This window comes from Dendrobium catenatum, unplaced genomic scaffold, assembly GCF_001605985.2.
Source record: "Dendrobium catenatum unplaced genomic scaffold, ASM160598v2 fragScaff_scaffold_402, whole genome shotgun sequence".
Classification (NCBI taxonomy): domain Eukaryota; kingdom Viridiplantae; phylum Streptophyta; class Magnoliopsida; order Asparagales; family Orchidaceae; genus Dendrobium; species Dendrobium catenatum.
The window spans coordinates 749,597-768,345 of NW_021318864.1; the positions used below are offsets into that span (position 1 = coordinate 749,597).

General features: G+C 36.3%; 1 protein-coding gene across 1 annotated transcript; it reads left to right on the forward strand.

The window, feature by feature from the left end:
- The first annotated feature begins 7,314 nt into the window (after nucleotides 1-7,314).
- On the forward strand, nucleotides 7,315-7,768 carry LOC110098960. The gene has a single exon (XM_020825935.2). It carries the CDS (start codon nucleotides 7,415-7,417, stop codon nucleotides 7,688-7,690), a length of 276 nt encoding a protein of 91 aa, XP_020681594.1. The 5' UTR covers nucleotides 7,315-7,414; the 3' UTR covers nucleotides 7,691-7,768.
- Nucleotides 7,769-18,749: the final 10,981 nt, after the last annotated feature.

Sequence of the window (18,749 nt, forward strand, 5' to 3'; positions counted from 1 at the left end):
TTTTTTTATTTATTATAAATATTTTGCTTTAATAATTTCTATATTTATTTCTCAAAATTCAAATATAACTGATATATCATCAAAAATTTATCTTGAGCAGGCACGCATCTCGAGACAATATTGAATTGAAAGCTTCCAAAATGAAATCTGGGACCATCCAAACTTCGATTTTAGTAAACGTATAGTCAAACTGAGCGTCTCGAAAAGACAAACCAAAAGACACAAAATTTGATTCAATTCGAACCCAAGTGAGTCCAAATCAAAGACTCAAAGGACTTTTGAAAGGTTTAAACCATAATTTGGATGACTAAACAAACTTTAAACGTGACATGCTTATAATCGAATCGAGTGGCTCAACGAGACGAATCTAACGAGCCAAAGATCATCGAATTCTAATATCATTAAGGCATTTAAATGACTAGTAAACAACCCATGATCAAGTGGATTAATATCAGCCGTCCATTCAAACAACTTCCAACATGCCCTCGATTTTCTCCATATTTATAAGTCATATCACTCTCAAAATATTATAAATAGCCCACATACTTCTCATGAGAGAGGAGGGGGAAGAAAGAAGAAATATAAGAAAGAAATTTGGAAGTAAACTTGTCGCCAACCACCGCCGGACTTCCGTCTGTTCATTTATCACCGCAAGACTTTTGCCCATTCATCGGCCACTGCCAGAGTTTTTTTCGACCACCGCCGAACTTTCTTCTGTTCGTTGATCACCGCCGAACTTCCGCCCATTTGTCGACCACTACTGGAATTTCGTCTGTTCATTGACCACTGCTAAACTTCCTCCCTTTTATCGACCACCGCTGGACATCCGCATGTTCATCGACCACTGCTGGAGTTCTTTTCGATCACCATGTACTTCCTCCCATTCATCGATCACTGTCGGACTTTCGTATGTTCGTCGACCACAGCCGAACTCCCTCACATTCGTTGACCACTGACATACTTCTACCTGTTTGTCAATCATCACCGAAGTTCTTGTCGACCATCGCCAAACCTCCATCTATTCGTTGTTCACTACGAGACTTCTACCCGTTCTTTGGCCACCATTGGAGTTTTCCCCGACAACCGTTGAACTTATGTTTGTTCGTCAACCACCGCCAGATTTCTACTCATTCATCGATCACCTTAGAAGTTCTTCCCGACCATCGCCAGACTTTCGTTTGTTCGTCGACCACCAACGAAGTTCTCCCAAACCAACGTCGAACTTCCACCCTTCTTGACAACCGCCAGATTTCTTCCAGACCACCACCGGACTTCCGCCCATTCGTCAATTACCGTTGGAGTTCTTCTCGACCACCACTAGACTTTCTCCTCAATGTCGAACACCACTAGACTTCCACCAGTTCATCAACCACCGTCGGAGTTTTTCCTGATCACTGTCGAACTTTCGTCTGTTCGCAGACCACCGTCGGACATCCACCCATTTCGCAACCACCATCGAAGTTCTTTTCGACCACTATCAGACGTCTGTCTGTTCGTTGACCAATGCCAAACTTTCACCCGTTCGTCGATCGCCAATGGAGTTCTTCTCTACCATTGCCGGACTTCTGCCCGTTCGTTGACCACTGCCAGAGTTCCTTCTAACTTCTATCGCACATCGACTACGGTCTTTTTCACCACCATTGCCAACTACGGTCATTTTGACTTCCGTCTTTTATCGATTATGATCCTTCTAACCACCGTCGTCCAACTAGGGTCCTCCTAACCTCTGTGATTATGGTCTTTTTTACATTCGTCACTGGACTATGATCTTTCTGGTCACCATCATCCAACTACAGTCCTTCCGACCTACATTGTCATACAATGGCCTTTCTGACCCCGGTCTCCTACCTACTACGGTCTTTCCGACCTCTATCCTATCAACCATGGTCCTGCCGACCAAGCAAACATGTATATGTTGATTATTGTAACTCCCGCCATGTAATGTGCTCTTTATGATATATATTTGTGACATCAAGCCAAGGCATTCTCCCAAGAAAGGGCCACGTTTGTCGACTACAAATACTAGTGTATTCATTCAAATTTAGCCATGCCCCGTGGTTTTTCCCCCTTTTTCAAGAGTTTTCATGTAAAAATTTTGATGTCTCTTATGAACGCTACACCCTCTCTCTTATCTATGTGCGTGTTGGATCTTCGTACAATGCTAAGATGTTAAACTATATATTTCTCTACCGCCGTGAATATTCCAGAATGTAACAATACTATAATGTTTTTAAACAACCATTACCTGAATTGAATCATACAAGGAGTTTGTGTACTTAGGGCATCTCTAACAGAACATCATACATTATATGGCATTCGTTCGTCTACTCCATCCGATCGGTATTTTTTCACTATTTGATTGTGGGTGAATAAAATATTAGCATCATACTGTTCACAAGCTTTTTTTAATTTGAAAATTTATTATTAATTTTAAATATTTAAGTTCAGAAATTTTTCATTAATAATTAAGAAATATCTTATTTTTTAGAAATTAAAATATTTTTTTACATAATTAATTAATTTAAGATACAGCATTATGATAGAAATTAGGATAAAATTCTCATACATATAAAAGATATTGATAAGTACAATACCTAAAAAAAATAAAATACAGAATAAGTCCGAATAACAAAAAATTAAAATAACAAGTAATAAAAATCTAATAATCTGGAAGATTGGTATCGACTCCTTCAAGATCATTGAGATATTGTCCACATGAGTTTGAAGAAGGAGGTTGTTGTTGTCCGAACATCTTTTCTAAAATTTGTGCATGTTCAGCTTGGACAAATGCATGAACATTAGGATTCTATATATAACTTAAGAATATACTATGAATATTCATTTTTTACCGTTAGAAAATGGAGTTCGATTGGAGACAAGTTACTGCATTTTGATGTATTACTGCATTCTGAAATGAAAAATGAGTTTTTCAGTTGGAGATGCCCTCAAAGGTAACTCCGTAGTTTATATACAACAAGCGGATTGCACCATAAATTAAACAACGATAAAATTTGCTCATTTGTCTTCAAAGATAGTTTCATTAAATGTATGGCTATTTACAGTTCTCATAAAAATATATTCCAAGTATCATAGAATACTTCTCAATTTTTTTTTTTTACTATTTTTCAAAAAGTTCTATAATAAAAGGGTAGTTTTATAATTAAAATGGCTGAAATATTTTTTTCATGATAGTTTCACAACCATCCTTATAAAAAATTACAAATTTTCAAACAGAAAAGATCCTTATTTGCAATGGTTTGCTTTTGGTCGCCACTGATAATGTCTCAACTTGAATATTCTAATATGTTAAATCTTGGATCTGCTCATAAATGCAACGATGATAATGGATTGACGTTCCAAGATAGGGTGGAGAGAACAGTACTTGTATAAGTTAGAGATGATGTAAAATGGAGATAATATCTTATTATTTTGCATTAATAAGGGGATTGACAACTTTTCAACGTCGATGTTAGCAAGATGCATGGGCTTATCTGATAAGCTCATAGCTGCTAATGACGATAAATTTGTAGGCTAACTTCATTTATGTGGGTTTAGTTGCACATAAAAAAAAGTGCCCAATGTCATGACTCCAAAAACTTGATGGTTCAAATCATTTAGTAGATCTGAGTGCAGGTCAAGTCTTCATATCAAGAGCGTGGTGCGATGGAGGTGTTTAAGTTTTCATATTCATGATTCATGACTTAATGAGTTATCAAACCCTTGACTTTAAGATTTTTCCCTATCCATCATCTTTATTTTCCTCACAAATGATACAAAGAATGAAAGTAAGAAACAATAAAGAAAATAATTTTGGGAGCGAACACCACAATGATGAAACAAGCAAGAAAGTAAAACAGTAAAAATTTAGGACATTAGGATTTAACAAGAAAAAATTATGGAGTCACATAACACCAAGAAATCTACTATGAAAATGATGAGAAATAAGTACAAATCTCTCTTCTCCCTCTCTCTCATTGCTTCTCTTCTCGCATGCATCACTCTCTATTCTAACATTCAGAAATACAAGAGAAGTCCAAGTAAACAACCCCAAGGGATGCAACCCTTCAAAAAATGAGAAAGAAAACCGTCCAGACTAACTTGCAGCATTGCGACACACATGAGCTAGAACTCATGTTCGAGTTTGACTCGTTGAGCTCGTTAACAAGTCGAACCCGTTAACGAGTCTAGCTCGATAATCTTGCTTATGAGGATGAATTACCGAACCTGGGGAGGCTTAGTCTTTTCTAAAAATTATTTCTATATAAGCCTTTTTTTAAATCTTAAGCATACATGACTCGGACCTTTAAATAGCATTCATTGCATTAGAAATCAATTAATTAAAATTTAATTACATTAGCTCTAGGAGCGTTCACCATACATAAGTCCATGATCAATTAGGAAACTCTATAGACATCGATCTTACTTCCAAAACACAGCCTGCCTACCTATCTTTCAAAAAGACTATATAATATAGATTTAAATGCTTAGGTGGTTAGCTGGCTTTCCTTTTCAGACGGGATATAAGCCCAAATTATATTAGTTAGGACACAAGTATTAGTGTCTAGTATAACATTAATCTCATCCTATATTTAGGGTTCAAGACTACTACACTGGGTGTCTCGTAGTAAGCCTAAAAGATGGATAAGTTCCTTTTCTTCAAGGACTATAAATCATGCATATCCATGTCACATGGATGATGACACCTCTATCCCTTCTCTCTGAATGCTTTGACTGATTGATTTGCTTTATCTCCTTATTGCCTTAGTCCCTTCGAATGCTGAAATAGACCGTTCATGTTGACTAAGCGGAGTTAAGCTCTTTCTTTTCTTTTGAGTAGGATTTCCTAATCTTCCCTTTGTGTACCAATCCCCTTTTTGGGAAGAATAATATCAAATTCTTAATTGAGAATTTTCTTAAGCCCTATGTTTGAGATATAATTAACCATGGGGGCTTACGCCCGTGAAAAATGGAATTCCATAATAAATAAACCCCACTCGAACTGATGTATTGGGTGGGGGAAACTTGTTATTTTGATTAGGTCGTATATATTAATACTCATTGGGGTGCGTTGGCGAGATCCGCTATCCTTAATGGTTAATCGTATATACGATCTAATCTGTCCTTCCATTGACTCGTTTGCGAGGAGCACGGAGGCCTGCGATCATCTATATCCCTCGGTGTGGAGCAGTCGAATATCCTCTGCACTCTATAGCTAGCGGTGTCCTTTCGGAGGTCCACAAGAATAACTCAATTGATCAACACTATCAAATTCCACACATAACAAATAATCCATTTTTATATTCATAAATTTCATTAATTTAAATCCAATCAAAGTTTTTGGTACATACTTAAGTTGGCGCCAATAAACAAATGAAATCATCAAAATTAAAATACAAGAAAAAAATATCAAGTAGTCCTAATAGCCCGTCAGTCTACACCCAAAAAATATTTCATCTGCTAACTTCTTTGCCATCGATCACCTTATGCAAGAGCTACTTATATCAATACAAATTCTCAAGTATATGTTACCTTATACCATCATCACCCAATTAACATCATATAATCATGGTCATAATCTATAAACTACTTCTCTAGTAAGTCCTACTACAACTATAACAGGCCAAGCCTAAGTTCATTTCTTTAAATTCACTTACTCTCCAACTACGTAGAATAGAGAATCTTTGCAATCCTATTTAGATAATGGATCATTTCATTTAAGCTAGACCCCGTAATTTTTTATTCTCAAAATTTTCATCTAGAAACTCTAATATTGTTTATATTCTTCTCTTTTATCTGTATGTATGCAAGATAGTCCTTGCTCCCTGAAATGCAAGTCATATATGCTTTATTTATCATCCATACAATTTGAGTTCTACGGTTCTCTATCTATCTACCTATTGAGACATCGACAATTACTTGGACATTATTAGGATGATATTGAATCTCCAACTTATAGGCTTTGAATAGTTATATTCGATATCTTCTTTGATGGAGATTTGGTATCTTTTATGTGAATAAGTATTTGAGGCTCTTTTGGTTGCTAAGAAGATCCACTTGGGTGTGTTGTAAATCATGCATGTTACTATACCCAATGCATAAAAGATTTTCTTTTTTAGGGGGGGGGGGGGGGGGGGGGGGGGTTATAAGCCCCCCTCGCATATAGTAGATCCGCCCCTGACTCAAGATAATGTTTAGTAGGGCTTTAAGGTTTTCTAATTATAATTTATTATTTGCATTATTAAAGTTTAAAAAAAAAAAAAAAAAAAAAAAAAAAAAAAAAAAAAAAAAAAAAAACTCAATTTATGAAGGGAAAAGGCTAGAGGAGAGAAGGCATGAGCCCAAAAAGATTCAAGATCTCCAAAAACTAGAATAAGCAATTGAAAAGCATAGAGGGTAAAGGCGACAAGTCAAAAATAGATACATCATGCTCCAATATATGCTATGAGACAAATGATCACCAAATTATTTAATTTTATTTTTAACCCTCACTTATTTGTGGACTTTTATGTTATAAACTTATAATCAACCGGCCATTGAAATATGATATGAGATAAATAATCACCAAATTATTTTTTTTATTTTAAACAATCTTTTTTTTAATCAATAAAAAATTAAAACTCTCAATAACATCGCCAATATAAAATATTTATCATACTTAGTGGGGTCGGCAACATGAATCTTTTTTTCTCTATTGTGTTCTATTAAGAATCAAATCTCATTTAAATCTAATAAAAAAATCATTTCTAATAGTTTCTAATTAAGTCTTTTTAGGTTGTAAAAATTAAGAAAAAGATAATCAAGAATACAATAAAAATTGTGAAAAACAATAAAATTCTATCTTCGAAATAAGCCAAAATTAAGATTTTTTTTAATTTAATTGTAAATATTTTTTGGAGAATATTTAAGTCAATTAAAATAAATTCATACATAAATGTAACACACAAATACAAAATCTTTTAGTTGATAATCAAAAGTGACAACCAATAAACTATAATATATGCACAAATTTTATTTATTGTCCTTTGCGATAAGAGATGAACAACTCAAAGAGGCGAACAACTCAATCGAATGAGATGTGCTCTGTCAAAGCTATGTTTGGTGAGTCAGAATGACACGATCACTTCGGACAATGTATACTCCAAGCGAGGGTAAAGCTAAGGATTTGTGGAGTTCTAAGTGGACCCTACAGCTGCCGGCTGGTCATAACCCGTGGAAATATGGAACCAGTCGCCAACTCTGAAAACCATCCTACGCCCCCATTAATTGTTTTCTGTTCCTTCTGCTTCCCAAATCTCAGGCTTCTATAAATGGATTCCTAATCTTCTCTTCTTCTCACAAACCAACCAAGCAAAAGAAAAGCAACTGTCTTCTTCTTCTACTGCTCTTCCCTCAAACCTTCCACAGACAACTAGCCATGGCTTCAGCAAGCAGAGCTTCTTGGATTGTAGCAGCGAGCATCAGCGCGGTGGAAACGCTGAAGGATCAAGGTGGCCTTTGCAGATGGAACTATACTATGAGGTCTCTGCATCAAAAGGCAAGAAAAGAGATTGGTTCTTTTTCACTGGCAAGAATAACGCCTTCTTCGACGATGATGATGGTCGGAGTAGTAAACACCAGTGGAGAGCAAGCTAAGAGAGCAGAGGAGTCCTTAAGAAAAGTCATGTACTTGAGCTGCTGGGGTCCGAATTAGATTGTATATTTGTATCTATGAATCCAACGGTCTTCACAAGTTGGATTTTTTTTTTCATTATGGGTGTAATTTTCTGTTATATAAAAAAAAATGAAATACGGGACTTCCTCTGACATAGAGAAACATTTTGGGTTGATCTTAATAACTAAGTTGCAGCTCTGAACTTATAGTCTTTTTTTTTTAATTAATTTTATTTGTTTTACTTAACTTATAGTCTTCTTGATACTTGATACGTACTCCAAAAATTATCTTGATCGGGCACAAATCTCGAGGCAAAATCAAGTTCAAAACTTCCAAAATCAAAATTAGGACCATCCAAACTCCGATTTCAGCAAAACTTATAGTCGAACTGAACGTCTCGGAAATATGAACCCAACGACACCAAATTCGACTCAATCTGAGTCCAAATTGGTCCAAATCAAGGGTCAGAAGCACTATTAGGGGGTTCGAACCTCAATTTGGATTACCAAACAGTTTCCAAACATGACGTGCTTATAGTCAAATCCAACGGCTCGACGAGACAAATCCAACGAGCCCAAAATCACAGAATTCCAACATCATTAAAAACTTCAAATGTCTAACGAGCGGTGTACGATCAAGAGATTCAACATCGGCCATCCATCCAAGCCACTCCCCGTATGCCCTTGATCTCCCACCTATTTACGGGTCATGCTACTCTAGAAAATCTATAAATAGACCCTCCTCCCTCTTAAAAGGGGGGCTTGAAGCAAGAGAGCAAGAGAGAGATAAAAGATCACTCTTGCCTCCTCGCTCCTCCTCGACCACCACCTGAGTTTCTTCGGACCACCACTTGAGGCCCTGAGTTCCGTCGGACCATCACTTGAGGCCATGAGTTTCGCTGGACCACCACTTGAGGCCCTGAGTTCCGCCGGACCACCACTTGAGGCCCTGAGCTCCATTGGACCACCACCTGATGCCCGGAGTTCTACCGGATCACCACCTGACGCCTAGAGTTTTGCTGGATACTACAGGAAAAACGTCATTTTCGGAGGTCATTTCCACCGAAAAATTGATCAAAATCGTTTGGAAATTAGCATTTTCGGCGGAAATGTTTTCGTCGGTAAAACATGCATCGCAAAAGTCCTGGCACAAAATATATTTCCGTCTGATTTTTTTTTTTTTTTTTTTTTGAGCTGGAAGGTTAAGAAAAGTGAAAAAAATTAAAAAAATTCATATCAATTGAACCCGACCGATCAGCCATGATGCTCCCATTTCCACTCCGCCTCCAACCCAGCCGCCCGCATGGCTTGCGCTGACAGCCCAGCCACCCGAATAGGGCACACCCGCACAAAATGCCTTTGGTGGGGTTCTAACCCCGCTCTTCTGTGCGCGGCAGGCCTTCCGCACCATCTACCATCTAGCCATTAAACAAAAACTATTAAATTTGCTACTTTATTTTACTATTTCATCGTGGTTTGCAATACTTTGACTGAACACGACTCAGTTTAACAGTTGTCAGAAATAAATTTGGTCCCACAGGACTTCAATCAGACCAACGGGACAAAAATTAGTGGCAAGTGAAATCGGATCAATTAAATATATTATACAACAAATAAGCTATATAGCATGAGGATAAAGATAAGGTTGTGGAACCCACCGCATGCCACCGGTTTCAGTCCCTTGCCCCCAACTCTCAAAACCAGCAGCAATTTTATGCCACTTACTGTTTTCTGCTACCTTTTCCTTCCAAAATTTCAGGCTTTTATAAATCTAGCCCACACTCTCTCTTCTTCTCCCATCATCCAAAAAAACGAAACAAGCAATGAACGAAGCATATTCCTTTTCTTCTTGCACCTAATTTCCTTCTTAACCATTCGAAGAGAGAACTAGCCATGGCCTCAGCAAACAAAACTTCTTGGATTGTAGCAGCGAGCATTAGCACGGTGGAAACGCTGAATGATCAAGGCGGCCTTTGCAGATGGAAGTATATTATGAGGTCCCTGCATCAAAAGGCAAAAAACGAGATGGGTTCTTTTTCACAGGCAAGAAGAACGCCTTCTTCTTCTTCTTCCATGATAGCTGGAAGCGAACTAGTAAACACCAGAGCAGAGGAAGCTAAGAGAGCAGATGAGACCTTCAGAAAAGTCATGTACTTGAGCTGCTGGGGTCCAAATTAGGATGTATTAGAAAAGGCTATCATGAGTAATTGTAGAAAATCCAACGATCTTCAGTTCACTGGATGGAGGATTTGGTGTTTTTTACTTGATTAGGATGTACCTATTATGTGAAATGAATACATAATGTAATCTAAGATGAAGTTTGGAACATCTAGTTTCTTTCAAATTCCCTCCTAACACCAAATTTATGTGAGATTTCAGTTTAAAATTTTATTCCACACAAAAAAAATAGGATTTTTTCTTTCAATACCGATGATTGCTAATCACTATTATATTACTCTTGATGCTCATTTGTTGTTATTTGAATGACATCACTTGATTATCATTGTCCGTGATCTATTACTGTTGAACTATCATCATCCGATCATCATCTATTATCATTATCTGATTAATTGTCATCTCCAAATTAATATTATATAATCATGATCATCATCTATCAACTACTTCTCTAGTAAGTCCTACTACAACTATAACAGGCCAAGCCTAAGTTCATTTCTTTATATTCACATCCTCTCCAACAGAGTAGAATAACAGATCTTTGCAATCTTATTTAAATAATGGATCATTTCATTTGAGTTAGACCTCGTAATTTTTTTATTCTCAAAATTTTTATGAATAAATTCTAATATTTTTTTTATATTCTTCTCTTTTATATCTGTATGTAGGGGCGGAACCCCTTTGAACCCAAGGGGGGCAATTGCCCCACGCCCAGGGACGGAACCACTTAGACCCCCCCCCCTTATTATGCAATTCTTTAGGTAATTTGTCCCCCTTAATCTATTTTTTAATCTTTATTATAAGGATTTTTAGGCAATTGCCTCTCATATAATTAAACACATTGTGTATATGTGTTATTGTTAGGAAACAATGAACCAAATACAAAGAGAAATAGTAAAACAAAATTTGTTCCGGGGGCGCTAGCCCCTTGGCCCCCTGACATATCTGCCAATAGTTGCTTATAAGTTTGTGTAAATATGACTGGTTCCGCCCCTGTATATATGTATGCAAGATATTTGTGCAAAGTTATGACATTAAATTATCTCTCTTTTTGTAAATTTTCTAGCACACAATGCTTATGATGTTCTTTCTCAATGCAATCAACACTCATGGCATCAAGCATTACATAAAATGTAAGTAGTCCTTTCTCCCTGAAATGGAAGTCTTATCTACTATATTTATCATCCATACAATTTGAATTCTAAGGCTCTCTATCTTATCTGTCAAAAGTCATCAACTCTTTAAGCATTAGCTAATCTTTCTTACCATACCAACATAATAGTTATTGTGCTGAGTCAGTAGAGAAAGACAATCATTAGCTTCCTATTGAGGCATCGACAATTACTTGGACCTTATTAGGGTGATATTGAATCTCCAACTTATAGGCTTTGAAAAGTTATATTAATCTTCTTTGATAGAGGTTTGCTATCTTTTATGTGAATAAGTATTGGAAGCTCTTGTGGTAGCTAAGAAGATCCGCTTGGGAGTTATACAACAAGTGGTTTGTAAATCATGCATGTTGCTTTACCCACATAGTCGAGCTTCATACAGTATATGGAAATAATTACAACTAAAAAAAACAACTCAATTGAAGAGAGGAAAAGACTAGAGGAGAAAATGCATGAGCCCAAAAAGACTCAAGATCCCCAAAAATTATAATAAGCAATTGAAAAATAGAGAGGGCAAAGGCAACAACCCAAAAATAGACTCATCATGCCCCAATATATGATATGAGACAAATGATCACCAAATTATTTTATTTTTAATCCTCAATTATTTGTGAACTTTTATGTTATAATCACACGACCACTGAAATATGATATGAGATAAATAATCACCAAATTATTTTTTATTTTAAACAATATTTTTTTAATCAATAAAAATTAATACTCTTAATATATCATCAAAACATTATCTTGATCAGGCACGAATCTCGAAGCAAAATCAAGTTACTACGATTTCAGTAAACTTACAGTCGAGCTGGTTGTGTCGGAAATACGAACCCAACGACACCAAATTCAACTCAATACAAGCCCAAATGGATTCAAATCAAAGACTCGAAGCGCATTTGGAAGGTTCAAACCATAATTTGGATTATAAAACGGTTTCCAAACATGACATGCTTATAATAGAATCGAGCGGCTCGACGAGACGAATCCAACGAGCCCAAGCTCATAAAATTCTGATATCATTAATTAAGGCATTCAAATGTTTAATAAATGGTCCGTGATCAAAGTATTCAACATCGTCCATCCATTCAAATCACTCCTAAAATACCTCTGATCTTCCTCCTATTTATTGGCTATGCCACTCTCAGAAAACTAAAAATAGATCCTTCATTTCTCATAAAAAGGGAACTGAAAGGGGGGAAGAAAGAGGCTCCAAGCAAGAGAGCAAGAGAGAGATTGGAGATCGCTCTTGCCTCCTCGCTCCTCGTCGACCATGCACCAACTGAGTTCCGCTGGACCACCGCCTGACGTCCTTGCTCCACCGGACCACCACTTGATGCCTTCACCCTCGCTGGACCACCACTTGAGGCCCTTACCTCCGCCGGACAACTACTTGGGGCTCTAACCCTCGCCAGACCACCACTTGAGGCCCTCACCCTCGCCGAACCACCACTTGAGGCCCTCACCCTCGCCGAACCACCACTTGAGGCCCTCACCTCCGCGGACCACCACTTGATGTCGTCACCTCCGCGGACCACCACTTGATGTCCTCACCCTCGCCGGATCACCTCTTAAGGCCCTCACCTCTATCTAACCACCACTTGAAGCCCTGAGTTCCGCCGGACCACCACTTGAGGCTCTCACATTTGCCGGACCACCTCTTGAGGCCTTCACCTTCGTCGGACCCCTACTTGAGGCCCTGAGCTCCGTCAGACCACCACTTGAGGCCCTCACCTCCGTCGGACCACCAACCGACGCCAGAGTTCTGTCAAGTCACTGCTAGACCACTAACTGAAGCCCGAACTTCCAAGTGACGCCAGATTTGACACTAGACTTCAACCATACAGTTGACATTTGTAATTTGATCACCCTCAAGGATGAATCAACTCAATGTACTCAACTCAAATTCTAGTGGAATCTTTTTACTAGGCCAGGCACCATGATTTTTCTCCTATCCAAGATTTTTCATGTAAAAAATTTTGTGTTTTCCGTGTGTGAGCTGAATATTCGTGCAACGCTAAGACGTAGATTTAAAACTCTATCACCGCGTATATTCTAGCCCGCAACAACTCTCAATAACATCAACTATATAAATTATTTATCATGCTTGGTGGGGTGGGCAATATGAATCTTTTTTCTTCATTGTGTTCTATTAAGAGTCAATTTTCATTTAAATCTAATAAAAAAATTATTTCTAATAGCTTCTAATAAAGTATTTTTAGGTTGTAAAAATTTAAGAAAAAGATAATAAATAATATAATAAAAAATATAAAAATCAATAAAATTCTAAAATTGCAATATGCTAAAATTAAGATTTCTTTTTAAATTTAATTGTAAATATTTTTTGGGGAATACTTAGGTCAATTAAGATAAATTCATACATAAATATAACACTCAAATACAAAATCTTTTAGTTGATAAGCAAAAATGACAACAAATAAACTAAAAATATATGCACAAATTTTGTTTTTTGTCCTTTGCGATAAGATACGAACAACTCAATCGAATGAGATGTGCTATGTCAAAATTGTGTTTGGTGAGTCAGAATGACACGATCACTTCGGACAATGTATACACCAAGCGAGGGTAAAGTAAAGGATTGGTGGGGGTCCTAAGTGGACCCTACAGCTGCCCGATGGCTTAAGATCACATAACCCCTGGAAATATGGAACCAGTCGTCAACTTTGAAAACCATCCTACGTACCCATTAATTGTTTTCTGTTCTTTCTGCTTCCTAAATCGATCTCAGGCTTCTATAAATGGATTCCTAATCTTCTCTTCTTCTCACAAACCAAAAAACCAAGCAAAAGAAAAACAGCTGTCTTCTTCTTCTACCGCTCTTCCCTCAAACCATCCACAGACGACTTGCCATGGCTTCAGCAAGCAGAGCTTCTTGGATTGTAGCAGCGACCATCAGCGCGGTGGAAACGCTGAAGGATCAGGGTGGCCTTTGCAGATGGAACTATACTATGAAGTCTCTGCATCAAAAGGCAAGAAAAGAGTTTGGTTCTTTTTCACTGGCAAGAATAACGCCTTCTTCGACGATGATGATGGTCGGAGTAGTAAACACCAGTGGAGAGCAAGCTAAGAGAGCAGAGGAGTCCTTCAGAAAAGTCATGTACTTGAGCTGCTGGGGTCCGAATTAGATTGTATATATGAATCCAACGGTCTTCGCAAGTTGGATTTTTTTTTTCCTTTTGGGTGTAGTTCTGTTATAAAATAATGAAATACGGGACTTCCTCTGGCACAGAGAAACATTTTGGGTTAATCTTAATAACTAAGTTGCAGCTCTGAACTTATAGTCTTCTTGATGCTATACTGTTTTTAAACGGGCATTACCTGAATTGAATCATATAAGGAGTTCGTGTACTCAGAGTTATCGAACCCTTCACTTGGTGCCTAAGTGACCAGGCCAAGAGATGGTGCAAAGACTTGGTGTCATAAGATTTTTCCCGATCAATCATCTTCATTTTCCTCACAAATGATACAAAAAATGAAAGTAAGAAACAATAAATAAAATAATTTTGCGGATGAAGAGCAAACACCACAATGATGAAACAAACAAAAAAAGTAAAAGAAGCAAAAAATAAAGGACACTAGTATTTAATATGAAAAAACAACATAGTCACATAACACCAAGAAATCTATTATTAAAAGGATGAGAAATATTAATTGCAAACCTCTCTCTCTCTCTCTCTCTCTCTCTCTCTCCTTGCTTTTCTTCTCGCATGAATCGTCCTTTATTCTAACATTCAGAAATACAAGAGAGGGCCAAGTAAATTACTCCAAGGGATGCAACCCTTCGGAAAAATGAGAAAGAAGATCATCCAATCTAACTTGCACCGCTATGGCACACAAACCTTTGTCTGATGACTCAGCGGTGTTCAAACTCGCAGAGCTACATTGCTGAATCTAGAGCTCTTTGGCGCTATGCTCTTTGTCATTCAGTGCTAGGGCACTCGGGAAGACAGTGGCGGGGTGCTCGGGTACACAGTACCGAGGTGTTATATGGAAAATATAAAACCTCCTGCACCCCAGCAAACACGACAAACTTGAGGTCCGAGGCAACAAAATAACCCAATTGATCAACACAATAAGACTTAACAAATAATCCATTTTTATATTCTTAAATTTCATTAATTTAAAATACAATCAAAGTTTTTGGTACATACTTAAGTTTGCGCCAGTAAACAAATAAAATAATCAAATTCAAAATACAAGAAAAAAAATCAAATCGTCCTAATAGCCCGTTGGTCTACACCCAAAAAATATTTCATCTAATGACTTCTTTGTCATCGATCACCTTATGCAATAGCTAGCTACTTATATCAATCAAAATTCTCAAGTATATGTTACCTTATCTAGTATAGACCAAACATCAAGAAACTACACTACAAGAAATTCAGGTATTACCGACTACAAACCTCAGAGGAACCTCCAGAAAAAATTGTCAGTAATGTTTGAATTTTCTGTAGTATTAAATTATAACTATAAAAATCATTATATTTGCAAGTAATAAGGCAATAGAATTAGTAACATGATAATGACATAATGAAAACAAGATAATATTGAAGGCCTTTCAACCTTAAATTAATAATGTGGTGATAAATGATAGCTCTGAGGTATTAGAGACGTCTATATAATCATGATATCACCATGATCATTAATTAATCTTTTCCCAGAATGTAACGTCCTCATAAGACCATGCTTCAAGGCCATCAAACCCCTCTCTCTAAGCACTTGCTAGTTAAATAAACATCGCTTTTATACTTATTCCTCTATACATCTTATTTGATTGCATCAACCTTTAATTTTGATCTCCATCATATTGCAAGCCACTACATACATGATACAACTACTTCATATTCATGAGCACTATCTTCGTGTGCTTCTTGCACCTTTATTGTCTTTGCTCGAAATCACATCATAGCCTTCTTTGTCTCATTTCACTATTAAGACTTCGTTTGAGACTGACTATCTTCAAAGAAGTCATTCTAGAAAATAATAAAAAAAGTCTCAAATGAAACCTAAATCTATATTAAAAATCTGCCTATCTTCAATTGCCTCCTCTACAAAATCAAGAATGATCATCACTCTTATGAGTGATTTGTATGTGTTTCTCGAAAATTTTACTTTTGAGCAACCTGAATGATAGCTGCTTAGCACTCTAGTTAGCTGCATGTGATCAAGCTTCACTCCATGAAGCCACCTCATTATGGCATGCGGCTATATTGAGTTGTTATTATAACTTTGATGCATCAAAAGAACAATGAAGTGTGTTAGAAATAAGTTTTGATACGGCATCACAAAATTAGCTTGATCGGGCATGAATCTCGAGGCAAAAAGCTAGTTAAAAACTTCAAAAATTAAAATCAAAAGCACCCGAACTCCGATTTCAGCAAGCTTATAGTCAAACTGAGCGTCTCGGAAATACGAACCCAACGACACCAAGTTCAACCCAATCCGAGCCCAAATGAGTATGAATCAAGAACTCGAAGTGCTGTTGGAAGGTTCAAACCGCAATTTGAGTTACCAAACGGTCTCCGATTTTAATGAGCTTATACTCGAATCGACCGTCTCAACAAGACGAATCCAACGAGCCCAAGATCGCCAAATTCTGACATCATTAAGGCCTCCAAATGTCCAACAAACGGTGCACGATCGAAGGGTTCAATATCGGCCGTCCATTCAAACCACTCCCTATTCGCCCATGATCTCACACCTATTTACGAGCCACGCCACTCCAGAAAAAGTGAAAAACTATAAATAGAGCCCTCATTCCTCACAAAGGGGGGACTCAAGTGAAGAGAGAGAAGAAGAAGAGAAGAAGGAAGAGAAGGAAGAAGCTCCTCCTCGACCACCGCCGGAGCTCTTCCCGCCGCCAGAAGACGCCGGAGCTCTGCCAGATTTTCGGAAAATGCCGGGAATTTGCAGAACCTTGTAAACTTGCTTGAAGAAATGAATTGTAATCTGATTGCCCTGACTTGTTGGACGAATCAACCATTTGTAATTTGCAAAACACTAGTGGAATTTTCAACTGGGTGAGGCCCGTGGTTTTTTCCCTTTTTGGGTTTTTCACGTAAAAATTTTGGTGTTCGTATTCTCTTTTCTGTTTGTGTGCTGAATACTCGTACAACGCTCGGACACGAATTTACAAACTCTACCGCCGCGTATATTCTAGCACGCAACAAGTTTATTTATGGAATACAAAAGATATAGATTAAAAATCACATGCATGAGTTTCAAAAATCTAAATATCCTTTATAGAATTATTATTATAAATTTATTGTTGTGTATCACCATGATTAGGAGTAGATCATTCATGCAATTTTATTTGAGATATAATTTGCCTATACATGACTGAATAGTTTTATTACAAGTTCTAGATAATGTGGTTGTAGACGCATACAATTATCCATTTGAATTTGATGAAAAGATCAAATCTTATCAATAATAATATGATTGTTATTACTTTCCACAATCTCTCTCTTTCTCTCTCCTTTGAGCTATTTGATGTTTTGAACAGTAAAAAATTAATTTGTACTCCATTCTAATAATAAAATTATTTTATTTGCACTTGTTACGAATTTTTATTCATATTATTAATACAATATGAACATACATCAATTCCACAAGCTATTTTACTATGGTTTATTAATTCAACTCTTCATGAGAAGAGTTTTCTTCTTGTATGAAGGAATTGATATGAGAAATAGTACTATTTTACAATTTCTTATTTTTTTATAATTCTTAATTATTAGATGAATTTATATAATGATTGTGAATGACATAATACACATGAATATATGAGTAATATAGTATGAGATTCAAAATCCCGGCATTATTTTATATCTCAAACAATAATATTTCTCTAATTAATAAAATCTATATTTTTCAAGATTAAAAAATAATTAAAACCAAAATTTGACATTAACAGAATAAAAATTATGAAAATCATTAAAATTCAAGCTTTTACTGTGAGCCTTAGTTCAATTCATATAACCTCCTTCATTCAAGAGTTAATGTGTAGCCCTGTGGTTTAGGATAAGAGCCCCTTTGAGATTATTTTTGTCTTTTATTTTGAGAAGCTTTTGAAAAGCAAATTTGTTAGTGTATATATATAATAAATAATTTTAACAACCTTCAAATAACAATTTTGAGATATTTTAAATATTTTTGAAATAAATCATTATTATTGTCGATTACCACCATAATCGCCTCGTTGTTCATTGCTACTATCCCTTAACAACCGTTAACATTATTGTATAAATCAACTTATTTTATATTTAATAAAAAATCATTTTAAAATACAAATTATATTTTATTTTATATTAAAATATAAATAAAAAAGAAAAGTTGATATTGAACTGTCTAATTTAAATTGGTGAGATCGAGGCATTTATTAAAATTGATTATTTAAAAAAAATGGCTCATAAAATGCCCTCATTCAACGTCTATGGTGGCAGTTAATATTTCAGTTTGAATTCAAGATACTTGACCAACCCTAAAGAAAGATATTTATTTGAAATCATTCAATTTTTAATTTTTAATTTGGTTAATATTTTTAATTTTTTTTCTCTTTTAAAATTATCTAATGATTTCTCTTTAAATACTGAAAATATATTTTTTTTAAATAAAGACCTCGCTAGTCATTGCCTGACGCTGATTATCAATGCCAGCCACCGAGCAATGTCATCTTCAACCACTCAACAACTTTCTCTCATACAACATTCAATTAAAATAAAAATAAGGCTC

Excerpts from the sequence above, each read along its gene's own strand:
- LOC110098960 (XM_020825935.2), top strand. The coding sequence starts at position 7,415 with ATGGCTTCAGCAAGCAGAGCTTCTTGGATTGTAGCAGCGAGCATCAGC.